This window comes from Mauremys mutica, chromosome 1 (assembly GCF_020497125.1).
Source record: "Mauremys mutica isolate MM-2020 ecotype Southern chromosome 1, ASM2049712v1, whole genome shotgun sequence".
Lineage (NCBI taxonomy): Eukaryota > Metazoa > Chordata > Testudines > Geoemydidae > Mauremys > Mauremys mutica.
The window spans coordinates 201,932,981-201,951,937 of record NC_059072.1 but is presented as its reverse complement, the minus strand read 5'-3'; the positions used below and the strand labels follow the sequence as shown (position 1 = coordinate 201,951,937).

Genomic DNA, 18,957 nt, shown 5'->3' with positions numbered 1-18,957 from the left:
GATCCAAAAAATTCAGATATAAAAAGAACCAAAAATTAAATAAAGACATGGGAATAAAGATACATTTTAAGTAAACAGTCAAGTTGCAAATTAACTGAATCTAAGAGCCTGTCCCTTAGGTAATCTTACTTTAACTCTAATACTAAAAAGATTTCAAGATGCCCCCTCAGATCCATTTTAGACCTCTTTTTCAGGACAAACAAACCTGCTGAAGGCTACTTCCTAAAGAAAAAAATATGCTTCCTTTACAGACAACTCCAAAAAGTTATTTTACTATCTATCATTCAGAGTTAATTTGGGAAAAAAAAACTCTTCTGCTTCCCTCTTGGGATCTGAAACTTTTTACCAATATATGTTCACTCAAAAATTATATTACACCCACCAGGTGACTACAAGCTACTGCATTAGTAATAAAAATGTTAATGCAATATAATAACTAGGACTGTCAAGCGATTAAAAAAAAATGAATTGCGATTAATTGCGCTGTTAAACAATAGAATACCATTGTAAAATATTTGTGGATGTTTTCTACATTTTCAAATATATGGAATTACAACACAGAATACAAAATGTATAGTGCTCAGTTTATATTTATTTTTTATTATAAATATTTGCATTGTAGAAAACAAAAGAAATAGTATTTTTCAATTGCAAGTACTGTAGTGCAATCTATTTATCACAAAAGTTGAATTTACAAATGTAAAGTTAGGTAAAACACCTGCATTCAAAAAACAAAACAATGTAAAACTTCTAGAGCCTACAAGTCCACTCAGTCCTGCTTCTTGTTCAGTCAATCAGACAAACAAGTTTGTTTACATTTGCAGGAGATAATGCTGCCCGCTTCTTGTTTACGATGTCACCTGAAAGTAAGAACAGGCATTCCCATGGCACAGCTGTAGATCAGCATCACAAGATATTTAGTGCATTTGGCACGTAAAGATTCAAATGTCCCTTCATGCTTTAACCACCATTCCACATGTGCCCATGCTGATGACTGGTTCTACTCAATGACAATCCAAAGCAGTGCAGACTGACGCATGTTCATTTTTATCATCTGAGTCAGATGCCACCATCAGAATGTTGATGCCACCATCAGAGTGTTGCTCTTTTACGACTTCTGAAAGCATGCTCCACACCTCGTCCCTCTCAGATTTTGGAAGGCACTTATTTGGAAGACACAGATTCTTAAACCTTGGGTCAAGTGCCGTAGCTATCTTTAGAAATGTCACACTGGTACCTTCTTTGAGTTCTGTCAAATCTGCAGTGAAAGTGTTCTTAAAACAAACAACATGTGCTGGGTCATCATCCTAGACTGTTATAACATTAAATATATGGCAGAATGCAGGTAAAAGAGAGCAGGAGACATGCAATTCTCCTCCAAAGAGTTCAGTCACAAATTTAATGAAACTTTTTTTTTTTTTTAAATGAGCATCATCAGTATGGAAGCATGTCCTCTGGAATGATGGCCGAAGCATGAAGGGGCATATGAATGTTTAGCATATCTGGCACATAAATATCTTGTAATGCCAGCTACAAAAATCCCATGCGAATGCCTGTTCTCACTTTCAGGTGACATTGTAAGTAATAAGCAGGCAGTATTATGTCGCGTAAATATAAACAAACTTCTTTGTCTTCACAATTGGCTGAACAAGGAGGACTGAGTGGACTTGTAGGCTCTAAAGTTTTACATTGTTTTGTTTTTAAATGCAGTTATGAAAAAAAAATCTATATTTGTAAACTGAACTTTCACGATAAAGAGACTGCACTACAGTATGTGTATGAGATGAATTGAAAAATACTATTTATTTTGTTTATAATTTTTACTGTGGAAATATTAGTAATCAAAAACAATATACTGAGCATTGTACACTGTGTTCTGTGTTGTAACTGAAATCAATATATTTGAAAATGTAAAAACCATCAAAATATTTAATACATTTCACTTGGTTAATTGCTTAACAGTGCGATTAAAACGGCAAATATTTTTTAATTGCAATTAATTTGAGTTAATTGTGTAAGTCAACTGTGATTAATCAATAGCCCTAATTATAACTATTAATAACCTTAAGAGTTGCTGCCTGACAGATATCTTTGAAATTATTCCATTTAAAAGAAATTCTCTGTGTACAGACTATTTTTTGCTTCTCTCCCCTTGAACTTTACTTAAGGGCATTAGCATTGTCAATTTGCTAAATTATAGAGGCAAATGAACTTGCAAGAGGCAATCACTAGATGACAATGTTATTTGTGATAGTCACTTCCACAGTAAACTAAAGTCAGAGAAAAGAATATGAAGAAACATCTTCTATTCCACACATTCATATAGCAATAAATGAAGAGACAAATGCAAAAATATCTGATGTACAAGTAAATTATTTCTAAAACTGAATAGTTTTTTCCAATTTCACTTTCAGAGAGAGCAGCCCTTATAAAAAACATACCAAGGGTTATCTGATAACATTGTTAGTATTAGAACAATTTACCTCGCCTTCAGCTCCTGATGGCATCTTGGTAACATTGAATGCTACACGCTTAGTTTGTGTACTGTACACCCGCAGCACCCTACATAATGGAGAATATTGTTACCCACAAACAGGTACCTTCCGCACTGAGCAATATCCTTGTCTTTTTCACATAGAGTTACAGCACCTTCCATTTCAGTCAGAACTTTCTGGATCCAGTAGACAGTTATGTGAAAAAAGGACTTCCTTCTAAACGGTAGGAGATTATTACTACTAAATATTATAGGACAGGGCATTAACAAATAACCACTAAGGGCATCTCTACCCTACAAATTTTTGCTGCCGCAAGTTTTGTCAGCATAAAGCCACCAGTTAGCATATTGCTTGTGCGTGTGCATGCTGGGCTTCTTGCATCGGCGCTGCGCACATTCACCAGGAACACTTGTTTCAATGCAGTGAGGAGCATCATGATGTGAAACTTGCCACCAGGGCTGGCTCCAGGTTTTCTGCCACCCCAAGTGGCAAAAAAGCCGCAGCAGCGTGATCACACCGATCCACTCTTCGGCGACAATCAGGTGGCAGGTCCTTCGCTCCGAGAGAGACTGAGGGACCCGCCGCCGAATTGCCGAAGACCCGGACGTGCCGCCCCAATAGCGGCCGGAGTGCTGCCCCTTGGTATTGGCCGCCCCAAGCACCTGCTTCTTTAGCTGGTGCCTGGAACCGGCTCTGCTTGCCACTGTCCAGCACACTGTCTTTTGGGAAGTTTTGGCAATGAATGGTGGGGCAGAAACGAATTGCACAGGGGTGACTAGGACTGCAGGGTCAAGTTCCCATCATGCAACTTTCTCCACTCCCATGCCATCTCTATCCCATAATTTTCATGTCTTTTTTAAAAATTCCATGCACCTACGTGACTCTCTTTGCTGTCCATCATCTCTGACAGAAGCACAGAGCCTGCACAGCTCTGCATTACTGTCGTCAGCATTGCAAACAAATGACACAAGATCCATGTTTCCTGCAGCCCCTTTGTTGATTTATTCACAGAAGCTTATTTGTGACATGTGTATGTGCCCTTGAGGGAAAATCAGGTATCAGAGTGAAATGGAAAAGACCTGAACAACTTCCTGGGACTTCCCTAGTGACTCCATCAGTTCCTACAGAACATGAACCGTAACTGAAAGAATAAATCATGTTTCTAGCCGTTATTGTTGCAGTTTCCTTACGAATGTGAATTGAATGCAGGCCTGTGCAAGATTATCTTCCTAAATCTGCACGGGAGAAGTGTGAACGGACTTAATTCATGTCTTTAAGGGTGTGAACTCTGAAAACTAAAGATAAGTTAAATTGTCACTTTACTATTTCACAGCTGATCATTTTTAGAGAAACATCCAAATATTGTGTTTATCCTGTGGAGATTCAAAAGGACTATTAGGTCTTTCTACTTGTCCTCTCTCTGATCCACTTGCAGGATCTTCTTTAAGTGAGATCAGTACCCTCTGTAATAGAACCCTCATCATTATGAAGGCTTTCCAGATATACCCAGACAGTTTTCTGTTTCTTAATTTCATCCTGCTACTCCTTGTTACACCTCTGGAACTGAGGCTAGTAATCCAGAGGAGAGGAAGAGAGAGAAAAGATACAAGAAAAGAGGAAGATGAAGAGGGAGGGGATTTATTAAAAAGGCATCACTTTACATCTCCAGCCCCTGGAGAGAATAAAACCAATAAAAGACATAGGTTAACATGTATCCATCTTTTTGTCTTCAACACACAAGAGCGACAAAGGGATAAATAAAATTAAAGAGGTAAGACTTTGGTGATAAAAAGGTACCTAAACTAAACTAAGACACTAGCTAAACAATGCCATGTAATTTCTACAGTCTATGAAGACAGCCCACTGATGTGCTATTTTTCTTCATTACAGAGATTTGGAACACTTTGGTACTAAAGAAATCTCACATCAGGGATCACTCTCCCATAGGTTTATTAGCCAGTTGCAAAGTCTATCAAAATCGGATGCATACCCCCAAACAATTTAAGGTGAACTGCAAAGTTAAAATGAAAAAAAAAAACTGAGTTAAACACAGATTTGTTTGCCAAATGACCTTACTAACCAGGCTGCTGAGGGTGGGGATATGGGGTGAGATGAAAAGAGGGACATTCAGCCCAGAAAAATTAAACTTCTGATATCTTCAGTGATTCAAAAATGCCCAGTGGAGGATAATTTGTTTAAAAGTTTAATTAAAATTATTATTTTTTGTTGAATATTCCCTCTAAGACTTTGGATGGCATTCAGCACAGAAATGACTTTGGAATTCACACCAATTGTCACTTCACCTTTGCAGTTCCCTTTGAAGGACCAATGTGAACAGCAATTAAAACTCACATTTCCAGATATTGATACTTGTGAAGTGAAAAGCATTCAGTTCTTTTCTTGACTTAATTAACATACAACAAAGAATAGTAATAGGAAACACTTAAAACAATAACTCACCTATCACAGCTAAGAGTTGCGATGTACTGGCCGACCGGATCCCATGTTATTCCTTGTACATAACTCTTGTGTTCATTAAAAATTGAAACTTTTTGCCCTGAAAATGCAAATAGTTTCTAAATTCCAAAACTCAATTTCTATTTCATAACACACTTTTCATTTCAGAAATAAAACAAGGCTAAATATTTCAGAATGTAAAGTTGTATATATTTTTACACTTAAATAGATAACATTCTCGTAAAGTGTCTTACAATGATGGTAGTGGGAGAAAAAGCTTTCTAATTATGTCAACTCAACCCACAAAACTCTTCACCAACCAGGGGACCTGGTGCTGGGAGGCATGAGGAGCCACAAGTCCCGCCCCACCCCTGCCGTTACACTGCAGAGGGTGGCACCATTTACACTCATGTTTAACATGTATGCGGACGAATCAATTAAAACTATTACAAGAAGAGATTTCAGAGTATTACACCTGTCCAACACACTGACTCCATGTGTCACAATGAAGAAGCTACTGTCTCATACTTGCATGGAGGACAACTACGTACTTTACACGAAAAATACTCCAGCATGAGAAGACAAAATTCTTTGAGCAACTCAACACACAGCTTAACAAAGCTGCTGCCTCTCACTGTTCAGTGAAGTTTCTTAATAGTTCCCAAGAGGAGACTGACACTAAAATTATCTTGCATGCCTTCAATGTCACAGTGAAAGATGTGCACAAGACACACATGAGCTAGTGTTGTGAGATGCTACCCAAAACTTCCGCAAGATTCTGTTTTTGTGCCTGCAGCTAGGGAACAGAATCACTGTATATTCCTCAGAGATGTGTTCCTACCACTCAGCCCATTAAATACCTCCACACTGCCAGGATGTGACGCTACTGGAAGACCAAATTGTCTTACCAGAAGGCATTTGATTCACCCTCCTAAGACTCTCTCCACCCTTTGAAGGTGCTTGGAATGGCAGAGACAATCACTGATGAGGTCATAAATAAACTTGGCATATGAATGCCTCCAGTGTAGACCAACATTAAAGACACTTGCAGAGCTATGTTGATGGATGTTTTCCAAGAAGTAGAAAAACAGAGAAAAATTGCCACTGACAAAGGGTGCATTTATACATGCTATCAAGAGGGGCAAATTATCAATCAACGGAATGGCTCTAGGATGATCAAGCACAAGCTATCCTCCCCTTTTGGGCATGGATGGGTCTGGATGATGGACTAATCACACCAGTGTATGTGAAATGCCACGCACTCCAGAATCAATCCTTCTGCTAAACAAATGCTCTCAAGACAAATGCTCTCACCACCCGGCAAACATTTGGCCAGCAGCCTGCTTTTTACAGAGATGTACGAGTACAGTGCAGATGAGAATCAGTGTGACATGTCTAGCAGTGATGCCCTACATGGGCACAACATTGATGATGACTGATGAATAAATATTTTCATGCCTACATGTCAAGACTAGCTTCCCTAGAATTACTAAAGATTAATATATTTACGTAAACAATGCATCTCTGTGTTAACATATAATTTTGAACATTTTCTCAAATATAAATCTATATAATAATTATTCAAGATTTGTCACATTTGGTACCACTGTGGTTGTGGGAGAAAGGGCTTTCAAAAGATACCCAACTCGACCCCTCTCTGACAACACTGTATTATCAAATTTCCACCACTGGAGGACCTGGAGCTGGGAGGGTGGTGAGTCCCCCCTGCCATGCCACAGAGAGTGACACCATGGAAACTATGATTCTGTAGACTGTATGAATCAAATGACCCCTCCCTGACCCTTTTGTCTTTAACCTGTCGACAAAATAAGATTTCACTACATCACACTCCCAGACTAAGAGGTATTTCTACCCCACCCTCACAAATTCAGGAGATAATTTGACCATGTTGTCAAAAAAAATGCTTTCAGTTATGTTTTAAGCATTAAGCAATTCTACTTATCGCAGGATGATTGCCACAAAGACAAATTAGAAACTTAGCAATTACCTTTATTGACATCCCACATTATAGCTGTGTTATCTACTGATGCAGATGCCATGCAGTTTCCATCAGGGGTCCAGCAAATATCATACACATCTTCTATGTGGCCTCTGGAATCCGAAGTAGTAGATTGTGATAATTAGTTATAGCAAGAACAAGAATTATTAACAAACAAAGCCAGTTTTTTTTAAAATGTTAAAAGCCTATAACCAAAGGTTATCAATTATTCCAATAGTGAGATGGCCAGCTACTGCTTTTTATTTTTAAATATATATATATTCCTGCTAGTAGGAGTAACACACATATAACCCTGCTAACCTCTGTATAACATGGCATCTTTCAAAGAAATAAAAACCCTGAATTCACAAATGACTTCCAATGATGTACAGTAACTCCTTACTTAACGTAGGGGAGCTGATAGGGGGGCTGCCAGCTGTGGACAAAGCAGGCAGACAAACAACGTTATAGCAAAGTATTGTACAACTTTAAATGGCACACATTCTGTAATTGAGCTGGAACGTAAGAATCGACACAACATTAAGCGAGAGGATGTTAAGTGTGGAGTTACTATATGATTAAAGATGTTAAAAATGAACATCCCCAGGAATGTGTGCAATATAGACAATACACAATTGTTCATGTACTATTATATAAATATAATATAAATATGAGAAAAGTCACTTTCAGAAAACTTTCCTTTATAGATACATTTTTTCACAAGAAGCGTTCAATAAAAAGTTTGCATATTAAGTGGAGTCATATCAAATCTCAGAATCTGAGTTTAGTTCATATTGCATTTGAACCAATGTCTTCTGATATCCAGTCCAAGTCAAGAGAACCTCCATGAAAAATAAATTTTAGAAATGGTAAGAATCACTAGCATTATTTTGTACATTTACACCACAATGTGACTATTTGAATGATAAAATGTTACATTCCCATTTTTAAAAATTCCAATGTTTTTGGAGAAATTAATTCTAATTAACTTATCTTGGAAGCTGTTCCAGTCTTGTACGGAAATTATACAAACTTTTTAAAAGGCATATTTTATACTATACACACTTTGTAGCTATTCAGGTGTAAGCAGAGTCAGGATGAGCTCTACCCTGACATCTGGTGGTAGATTATGGGGAGTGCGGAAAGAAGTTTCAAATATTCGCATTAGCATTTCAGTTATTTGCATGGGCACTCCCACCCCACTTAGCATACCGCAAAGCAGCCTGGGATGGTTATTTTCACAGCTATGGGAGCCCCAATTTTGTTGTTATTGGGGCAGGAGCAATAAAATGTTGTCATCCCGATTAAGTAAATGAGAAACTACAAAACTGTCTTATGATAGAGGGTTTCATTGTCAACTAAATAGCACTTGCTAGACAAGGGACATGGGTTCCAAAACCCAGTCAAGAGAGAGAGGCTGGGGACAGAGATCTGTACTTGGTGGTGCAGGCTCTTTGTGTGAGCCAGATGCACCAGTTCCACCTGTGCCTCTCTCCACTGTGGAATGTCAGAGTTAATTTTTGATTCCCTTAAGAATCTAAATGCAGGTTACTGAGCTGAATTCACTGGTACTGGGGCTCCCCTACTAAGAGCTGGAATCACTGAAGAGCTGGACTTGCTGAGCTGAGAGCACTGAGTACTGTGCTAATGAGTGGGGGAGCCTGAAGCCATACTGTGGAGCAGAGCAGCTGGCAGAACAGAGTAGAGCAGTTTGTGCAGCCACTGGGTGAGTGGAGCCAAGCAGCTCGTGAGGACAGCTGGAGTGGCTCACAGGACAGCTGGTGGACCAGAGCAGCTGGCAGAGCGGAGCAGCCCGCAGAGCAAGCGGAGCTGAGCTGTTTGCGGAGATGACTAGTGGAAGCAGAACCCCACGAAGAGGCAGGGCAGTTGGCCCCGAAACCACGTAAGGTGCCCCTTTCTACCCAGGCTGGGGAGGGGGACTTCTGCAGAGAGACTCTTGAGCTCTGGGGCTGCACTGACCCGGGACAGAGACTTTTGGATTGTGGGACTTTTGGGACTGTGGGTGATTTGGGGGTTGCTGGACTCAAGGGCCCCGAGAGAAGGACATGGGCCCAATTTGCTGGAGTGGGTCTTTGCTCACGGTTTGACCTATGAACTCTAGCTGAGGTATTTTCCCAATTTAATGCTTGTTGTTTGTCATGTAATTAAACCTTTTCTGCTACACCAAGACTCTGTGCTTGCGAGAGGGGAAGTATTGCCTCTTCGAGGCGCCCAGGGGTGAGTGTAAGATTTTCCCAGGTCACTGGGTGGGGGCTCGAGCTGGTTTTGCATTATGTTGTGGGGAAGGGACCCCTATGTATTGAACCCGGCCCTTGCTGCTATCGTTTCGGCCTGGCAGAAGGGTTACACAGGTTTATCAGGTAGAGATACTAGGGTTTGTGTTTTGTTTTTTGGGTAAAACAGTGTGAATTACTAATGAATTTAACGACCCTAAGGGATGCAAACTGAGAGAACCTGGAGTCCAAAGTGCTCAGTTTATCCACAGATGCTGCTCAAACAGGGGATAGTGTTCCAAATATTGTCCCATGAAGGGACAAAAGGTGATTTCAGTTTCCACAGCCTTTCATTCCTTTGCTTCTCTATTGAGAGTGACAACAGGATGTCATTCAGTTTCCTCTGTGGTAGTGGTGCTGATGTCTTGCTCACTAGGAACTGGACTGAAACCACGACTTATTTCACTTAGATAAATGAACTATTTTAACTGTGATTACACATACATTTTAATAAGCATCATATATAATGTGAAATAAAGGCTATTTTGTATTATATGAATACATAATAAAAACAATGTAAAAGTGTCTATTATAATTATTGTAATTTGCAAATAATATTTCCAGACAGCTGGAATAAGACTTGGCTGGGACTGACATTTAGCAAACAGGCATGATTCATTTGATCTTTTGGCACTTTTTTGTTTAATATTCATTATTAAATTACATTCACTATAAATTCAGTAATAAAAATGTCTGTTTTCTTAAAATATCCCTGTGCAAAAGTGGACAAAGGCAGAGCTTTTGAAGTAAATGATCATGTAAGTAGGTGCACAGAGCTATGCCACAGATGTCAGATCTTCTGCCTTAAAATCTTAGAAGACTGGGAAACAGACTGGTACAGAACAGCAGCACTCACTGATACTAAATAGGGGCACAAGTTAGAAAGCATAACAGGAATTAGCTGTGGAGCAGTTGAGTTTTCCAAAAACTGTGAAGGGGATTTGTATATGCTGAGTGGAAGGCTGTTCCAGACATAAAGAGCATCAAGGAATGAAGAAATCTCTCAAAAAGCCCAATTAAATTACCTTAAAGTTTTAATTACTGTCCAATTCTCTTTGTTCAGCTGAGCTTCATCTTCATCTTGAAATGCTATTGGTTCTGGTTCTTTGTTATCATTCAATTTCCACAATAAAATCACAGCATCTGTGGAATAATTTGACTTGTTAAGTTTTTCTGTTTTTTTTATAATGAATTATTATATTGGCCTTATCCTGCTATTATGTTGCATGTAATGTGCAACTCAACCAGCAAAAATATTTAGACTAGTCTTGGAGATTTTTTTAGGTGATTGACCTAGAAATGCTTTTTTCCCCACCATTACCTTTATTATGCAGGAACAGGAAACAAATGTGTAAGTTAGTTTTGATTTATGTTGCTCTAGCCTTTTTCATTACACAATCTGATTAAGAAGGATATTTCCAAAGGTCCAAGTGGGAGTCAGGTTCCCAACTTTCAACGGGTACCTAACTGCCCTTTGTGCCTTTGGAAATCTTCTCTTAAAATATTACACATTTGTGTCAAACACAATAGAGAGCTATCCAATCAACTTTGGTCCTGAGGATAAGGCACTTGTCTGGGACTCAGGAGATGGATTTAATTTCCAAACTCTGCCACAGTTCCTTTATGATATTGGGCAAGCTGCTCAATGCCACACCTGTAAAACAGGAATAATTCTTTCACATCTGTAAAACAGAGAAAATACTTCCCTATCTCACAAGGCGGCTGGAGGAATAAATTCATTAGGGTGTGTGGGGCACTCATGTATTATGGTGATAGGGAGGGCAGTGGTTCATACAAACCCAAAGACAGACACTTTCTGTGCTCATTTTTACATGAGATGTATGTATATTCTTTATATTGGTTTTTATTATAATGTTACTCACCATCTCCTCCTGATGCTAAAATCTCACCACTGGGAGAGAAACGCACAACATTCACTGCTTTGGTATGGCGAGCTAGATTGGATAAGAATTCCACAATTGCTTTCCCATCTGGTCCTTTTTCCACTTTCCAGATCTAGTTATAGAAGTATTACAGAGAGTAAATTGGCTTCTATACCTGAAAATTGATCTATTTTCAGTTTTGTAATTAGTGTGCACCATTTTCTTCAGTTCAGTTATTTATATATTTTACAAGGAGGCAGGAGGAGTGCAGTCATTCACAAATTTCAAAACCCTACCCAAACTAGATGAAATTAGGAAGAAGCAGATTAGCCAGAACTTGAAGACTAAACTCAAACTGATAGAGCTCACGCCCCACTTTCACATAACTGTTCATCTGAGTCACTCACTGGTGGACAGTGGAAAACCAGAAGAATGTGAAATTTTAAAGTAAAATTAAATTCCTTGGTAGTTATCCTGCACACACTAAAATCAGTGAAAGTTTGAACTCACACGAACAGCAGTGTCTACTCCAGCTGAGGCCAGTCGATTGATTTTCCCATCAGTTCCATGTTGGAAGTCTAAGCTATATACCGGCTCTTTGTTGTGCCATGCTATTTCACAAGTGATGACCTTCATTCTTTCTAAAAAGTAAAACATGGCAAGAATCAGATATTTTGCATTTATTATGACAAAAATTGTAATCAAAGTTAACAACAGTGTCCACAAGCACTACGGAAATAAGAAAAACATTATAGCAAAGCACAAAAGATGACTACGTTTGAAGTTTTCTGTAAGAATATTCTCTGAAAAGGTTACTAAGCCATGGCTCTCTACTCCATTACGGGAAATCTTATTATGACGACAGAGGTAGTTGTGCTGGAACAGTGCTTAGGTACATTTTCTGTGGGCATATAATTTTTCCCATCCCCAGACCTCAATGTGGCTGAATTCTTCATGCTGCTCTGATCCCTCTACTCCCTGCTCCGACGGCAGCACAAATCATAGATTGGTGTTTGAGTCACAAGCGTTGCTGAAGCAGCAAGAGTAATTACTACTGAGGGAATTCTATGTCAAAAAATTAAAAATTCTGCACCAATAAAAATTCTGCACACAGTATTTTAAAATTCTGCAAATTTTATTTGTTAAATAAATGTGGAGGCTCCAGCATGGCATTGGGGAGCACAAGCCACTGGCTACACAGAGGTGGGAGATCATTGTGCCGCTCTCCCCCCCGGACACAGACTCAGCAGTGAGTCTGCACCCAACCCTGACACAGTGAAAGGACCAGGTCTGCCCCAGGAACACTCCAGGGCCCTGCCCCTCTGTGACAGGTGCACCAGGTGTGGGCAGGAAGGCTCAGCAAGGCACGATCCAAGTACGGAGGGGCTTAGTGCGGGGGGGGATTCAGGTGTGAGTTAAAAAGGTTCGAGGGGGGGGCAATCTGGGTGCGAGCAGCTCAGCGAGGAATCCGGATGTACAGGAGCTTGTTGGGGGGTTCTGGGTGCAATGGTAATGGGACTCTGCAGGGGGGGTCCAGGTGAAGGTAGTTGGGGCTCAGCAGGAGGGGTGTCAGGGGGGAAGAGAGCTTGGCAGGAGAGTGTGGGAGGCTCAGTGGTGGGGTCCAGATGCTGAGGAAGTGGGGCTCAGTGGGGGGGGGGAAGCGCAGATCCAGGTGCAGCTGGTTGGCTTGGTACAGTGGGGATCCGGGTGTGGGGGGCTCATTGAGGTGGTCCAGGTGCAGGGGGAGTGGGGTTTGTTGGACGGGTTCTGGGTGCGAGGGGGAGTGACGCTTGGCAGGAGGATCTGGATACAAGGAGGTTGGATGGATGGGGCAGCAGCTCCCTGTACGGGAATCCCTCCCCATGCAGCTGAGAAGCAATGGGTGCAGGAAGCGGGGGGGGGAGGGGGGAGAGACGAGAGAGAGAATTTGCAGAGCTTCCTACAGCCAGGAGAGAAATCTGGGGGTGGGTCTGACACAGCCCCGGATGCCGTGCAGGGAAAGAGGAAGTCCCATCCTCCCCAGCCCAGCCAGGACTAGCAGCTGAGCCTGGTGCAGAGTAGGAGCCGCCAGCTGGGTCTTCCCCAGTCCCACCTCCTGCCCCACAGTGATTTACCTCTGCTGGCTACCGTGGGCACCCAAAACATACTGCTGGGAAGGGTCGCATGACCGTTCGAGTGGCTTTCTTTTGCTTCCCCATCAGAAAGTAATTTTTTAGCAGGGAAGCAAAAAAATCTTCAGGAGGACATAAATTCTGCACATGCACAGTGGTGAAAAATTCCCCTAGGAGTAAATAATGCTAGAAGCACGGCAAGCAGGAAGGGAGGTGTAAAAGAGGAATTCACCATTTAGTGCAGACCTCATGGACCATAAAAATTATCTGCATTTTAAGGGGAAATTACCAAGAAAGTAAAATGAAGAGAAAAGAATTAGCATGTTGGAGTGGGAAGAGAGATGAAAGGATAGAAGGAAAAGGGGAGAGACAGAACAGAACAAAAATCATTCCTCCTAGGAAAGGAGGGACTTGTTAGTCACAGAAAAGATGCTATGCCTCAGCAATAGCAAAACAATACTCACTTACCTAGCAGCTTTCTTCCAGAGGGCTCAAGGGACTTTGCACATCACCACTGTTCTACAGAGAGGAAGACCGAGGCACTCAGCTGAGAAGTGTCACACAAAGCCTGAGGTGCACAGCGAAAGGTCTGAATCAAGCTCACGTAAAAGAAGCACTCGTTTGCCAAACGGCATGAAGCTTCAAAGGAAGGTGAAGCAAGTCAAGCTGACAAATCCCTGCAAATGAAGAGGCCCCCTTCAAAATACTCCCTCTCTTGAACAAAACCCACCCCCGGCAATAGGAGCGACCCAAACCCACCACTGGAACACGGAACAACCGAGGAGTCGCAGCCAGGCTGAATTCGCCCCCCGCGCCCTGCACCCCGCCCCGCAGCTCAATGGGGCACCGCCCCGCCCCCTGCACCCCGCGCCCCCCGGGGGCTGCACCCCGCCCCGCAGCTCAATGGGGCACCGCCCCGCCCCCTGCACCCCGCGCCCCCCGGGGGCTGCACCCCGCCCCGCAGCTCAATGGGGCACCGCCCCGCCCCCTGCACCCCGCGCCCCCCGGGGGCTGCACCCCGCCCCCCAGCTCCCGTCCGTAGCGCCGCGGGAGGAGGAGGAGGAGGAGGAGGGGGGGGGGGCCCGAGCCCGCGGCCGCCCCTACCTGAGGCTGGCGCGCGCGCGGAGTGGGGGAGGCGGGTCCGGCCGGCAGGCGGGGTTCGCCTTTCCCGCGCGCGCGCCGCGGCTCCCCCCGCAGTGACCGCGCATGCGTCCGATAAAGGCGGGGTCGAGGGAAAGGGACACGCCCGCCGCGGACTCGTTCCCGGGGGACGTTACGGGGCAACAGCGCCACCTGCTGGGGTTCTGGCTCGTGCCTCCCCCGCGCCCCGCTAGGCCCAGAGCCTCGGCCCCAAGCTACGATGCGGGGGCGGGGGGGTATTACGTGTGTGCGCCTAGAGCTGGGTGGGAGAGAGGGGGCAGGGTGTGTGGGTAGGGGGGGCAGGGTGTGGGTGTGGGGAGGGGAAGCGGGAGCAGTGTGTGTGTGCAGGAGTGTGGGGAACAGGATGTGCGTAGGGATGGGAGGGGGCAGGGTGTGGGTGTGGGGAGGGGAAGCGGGAGCAGTGTGCGTGTGCAGGAGTGTGGGGAACAGGGTGTGCGTAGGGATGGGAGGGGGCAGGGTGTCTGGGTAGGGGGAGCAGGGTGTGTGTGTAGGGGCCAGTGTGTGTGATGGGTGGGGGAAGCAGGGTGTGTGTGTGTGTGTTTGTGTAGGGGCAGGGGAGCAGGGTGTATGTGTAGGGAGCAGGGTGTATGCATATAGGGGCAGAGCGTGTGTGTTGCTTTACAGAATGATGGAGATTCAAGTGTATTTTCCTCTGTTCATTCAGTCCCCTCCCGTGGCAAAGTGAAACTTTCTCGAGTTCAGTCGTTCCACTAGAGTGGGTCGGATAAGAAGAGGCACTTCCCCATGCCCGCTCCAGCTGTCTGCTCCATTCTTTCAGGCTCCTGTAAGCCATTCCAGGTAGGTGGGCACTGGCAGAGCAATGCGGTTAGGACAGCCACAGGGATCCTACCCTCTATAGAGCAGCAGGGGGTCTTTTTTGTTAGGAAAATGTGCTTTAAGCTGTAGCAACGGGAAACAGAGACGGTGTTTCAGTGAGGCGTCTCAGGATAGTCCCGGACCCTTGCTTTTATTCACTTTTCTCATACATACAGGTTATTCATTACTACATGATTGATACACCTGTTTACTTCATTCTGATTGGTTAAGGCTGGCTTTCCTCACCGGGCTCACCGGGCCATTGTCCTGAGTGACTAATGCTAGCATAACAGAATGTGCATGCTGTACTTGTACTATTGAATGGTTCAATGCAGAGACAGCGTGGCTTGCCAGCACTTGTACCTACATTAAGCAATTGTCTCTATGTAAGTATTAAGGGGGTGGGGGGGCATTAGAGAAATGGTAACAGAATTGAAACGGTTGCACTGCTCTTGTAATTGAAATTAATTGTACCTAATCCGACATGGATGTCTCATCCATAGATCACAAAGCACTTTATAAAGCTGAGTATTGTCCCCATTTTACAGGGTGGCAGAGGGGTTTACAACACTGGATCTCAACTTTGTTTTTGGAATTTACACCATTTCCTATAGTTGCCAAATTTTGTTAAGTTGCCCTAGTGACATTTTATGTAAATTATGTAGCAGTCTAATTTGCATTCTTGCAAATTTCCATAGGACCATAAGCTTCATCTGATGGCCAACACATTCTGCCCAGAGCAGTAGCAGGATGTCAGGTGACATGAAATTGCACAAAACTTGACAATTTGCCCCATGGCTGCTAGACTATGAGTGGAGGAGGGTGTCTGGTATGTGTAAAGGGTGGATGCTAGGCTGTCAAGGTGGGTGACTGCTAAAACTGTGGGGAGAGGAGTGCTGGAGTGAGTCAAATTGCTAACAGGTGTTGGGGGGGGCAGCAGCTGGCTGTTTGGGAAGAAAGCTGCGGGAGGTAGGGGTACAGTCCTGTGGTTGGGGGGCTAAGGGAATGGCTGGAGACAGCCTGGCACCTGTTCCTCACCTCTTCCCCTGGGTCTGCTGTTGGTGCCATCTGTAGTTGTAAAACAGGGAATATGGTGTGAGGGGGGACAGAGGCTGGGTGCAGACCCCACAGCAACCTCTGCTGTACTCAAACAGTTACAGCCTTTTCTGTAGCCCATCTGAATGCATGATGTGAGAGTTCAGTATTCACAACCCCAAAAGTTCAAAAATAATTATTCAAACACTAAAATTGTGAGGATTTTTACAAAAGCCCATGATTATGTGCCAAAGATTAAATGGTGTTTTGGTCTGTCTTCTGAATTCCTTTTGCCCACCCCCAAATATGTGTATCATAATTACAAAATGGCCAACCCTTGCAAATTTAGGTCTTGCTATATTTAACCTCATACCAAACTTGTTATATAGGAACAATTTTTAATCCTTGCAGAGCTGGGCAGTTCAACTGAGTGACCTACTGTGGTTCTCAAAGAGGAAGAGTACCACCTGGGGGGGTATGCAGCAGTCTTCCCAGGGGTACATTAATTCGTCTAGATATTTGCCTAGTTTTAGAACAGGCTACATAAAAAGCACTAGCAGAGTTAGTACAAACTAAAATTTCATGTGTTTATTCTACTCTATATTCTGTACACTGAAATGGAAGTACAATATTTATATTCTTTATATTATACATTAGAAATGAGAAAGCAATTTCAGTAACAATGTGCTTTGACACTTGTATTTTTGTCTGATTTTGTAAGGAAGTAGTTTAAGTAAGGTGAAACTTGGGAGTACATAAGACAAATCAGACTCCTCAGAGGGGTATAGTAGTCTGGAAAGGTTGAGAGGCACTGCTCTGTAGCTCAAGTAGTAATGCCCTAAGACACCATCTCCAATAAGTGCCAATGTTACACCTTTCAGAATGAGGATTACTTTCTGGAAAGATAAGTTAAACTTAGTTCTGGCCTTTCTGGAGTTTACACAGCAAGAATCTACTCTTTGGTTACACAGGGCAAGTCTTCCATGGATTACTCTGAACCAAACAAATAAAAATACAGCAGTAAAGTATATTAGTACAACATCCAATTTCACATCTAAATATATTTTGCAATATCAACATTCCAACAAATGCTTCAGGGCTCTTAAACTGAGTTTTATATATAATGTATTTTTTTCACCCCATCTGGGTCATCTGCAAGGTTGGAACCCACTGCCTTCCAGTCCACAGCACAGACCTCTTCCATGTGAAGTTATAACTGGTGGTGGTGCTGGTGTGCGCGCGCAGGGGTGGAGTAGGGGGTGAAGCATGATGATAGTCTTTACATGGACTAGCCCTTACAGGGAGGGATAGCACATTGCCAGTGGGTTACACAAGCTTTTGTGGACTGCTGGGCATTGGGAATCTTGGTTTCCATTGCTGGCTTTGGGAGCAGTGTGTGGTCTAGTGCAGGGGTAGGCAACCTATGGCACATGTGCCAAAGGTGGCATATGAACTGATTTTCAGTGGTACTCACACTGCCTGGATCCTGGCCACCAGTCTGGGGGGCTCTGCATTTTAATTTAATTTTAAATGAAGCTTCTTAAACATTTTAAAAACCTTATTTACTTTACATACAACAAGAGTTTAGTTATATATTATAGACTTATAGAAAGAGACCTAAAAACGTTAAAATGTATTACTGGCACGCAAAACTTTAAGTTATAAGTCAATAAATGAAGACTCGGCACACCCCTTCTGAAAGGTTGCCGACCCCCGGTCTAGTGGTTACAGACTGGATAAACAAATGTACCTGTGACAGATTTGTCCAGGGTATTGCAGGAAATTGCCCAACCTTCTTGAAGTAAGTTTGTTTCATAGGCTATGGATTGTATGCAATTCCATGTAGGGAGGGAGACCACAGTCTTCCAGGAACTAAGCTGAGTGGAGGGGTGGGATTAGGCAAATTCACTCCAGTTGTAACACTTCCAGAGAGCTAGCACTGACTGGAGTCTTGCATATGCTTGTTCAAACTGAACTATCCTGGGACCAAAAAAGAAGGAATTTTGTTTAAAGAGTTAAAACTAATGGAGAGCTTTCCTTCTAATACAGCAAGCGGAGGGCCCCAATCCTCAGGGAAGTGTTGAAAGGACTGACAGACTAGAGCCCTTGTGGAAAATGGGGTGTGATCTCTAGTAAGTTTAGTGTATGTGTACATTTTTATTAAGAATAAATGTGCTTGCTTAGAAAGAGCTGTGTGGTAACTTATTGTGGCACTGTTTATGGTCCCTGACAAGAAAAGTAAACAGGCCTGCTTGGGCAGTCTGACTACTGGGGAATTCACAGTATAGGCAGGGAACTGTGCAGCCTGGAAATAACCTGATTAGGAGGGAGAGAGATGTGACAGCTGGGAGCTTAGAATGGGTGCCCTTGCTGGACCACAGCGTGGGAGCAGATGCAGTTGCTCTGAACTGTGACAGTACCAACAGCCTTTGTTTAGGAAATCTGGCATTGAACCTGGGACTTCAGAACATGAAAACACTAGCCTCCAGCACTTGAGTTAAAGAATCAGGTCTCTTAGCATGGAAGTAAAGTCAAACATCTATATGTGGTCTAACCGCTAAAGAGAGTAACAGAACTACACTATTAGTGCGGATTACAGAAGCAAGCAATTTGACATTCTTCTGAAAGGCTGCATGGTAAAGTGGAGGCCAGATTCTTCTTAAGGATGAATGTTAAAATAAAGCCAGAGAGCTAGTGTGCATATTC

General features: G+C 43.0%; 1 protein-coding gene across 1 annotated transcript in view; it reads right to left on the bottom strand.

The window, feature by feature from the left end:
* The window catches only part of CHAF1B (chromatin assembly factor 1 subunit B), a 30,775-nt gene extending 16,348 nt beyond the window's left edge, over positions 1–14,427 (bottom strand). Inside the window, exons 1-8 of the mRNA XM_045002443.1 lie at positions 14,344–14,427; positions 13,708–13,807; positions 11,639–11,769; positions 11,129–11,261; positions 10,271–10,388; positions 6,961–7,064; positions 4,956–5,052; positions 2,484–2,562 (exon numbers count right to left, since the gene is read on the bottom strand). Coding sequence (XP_044858378.1) covers positions 2,484–2,562; positions 4,956–5,052; positions 6,961–7,064; positions 10,271–10,388; positions 11,129–11,261; positions 11,639–11,764 — 657 coding nt within the window. The 5' untranslated portion in view covers positions 11,765–11,769; positions 13,708–13,807; positions 14,344–14,427. The remainder of the gene's footprint in view (positions 1–2,483; positions 2,563–4,955; positions 5,053–6,960; positions 7,065–10,270; positions 10,389–11,128; positions 11,262–11,638; positions 11,770–13,707; positions 13,808–14,343) is intronic.
* Between the last annotated feature and the right edge of the window lie 4,530 nt (positions 14,428–18,957).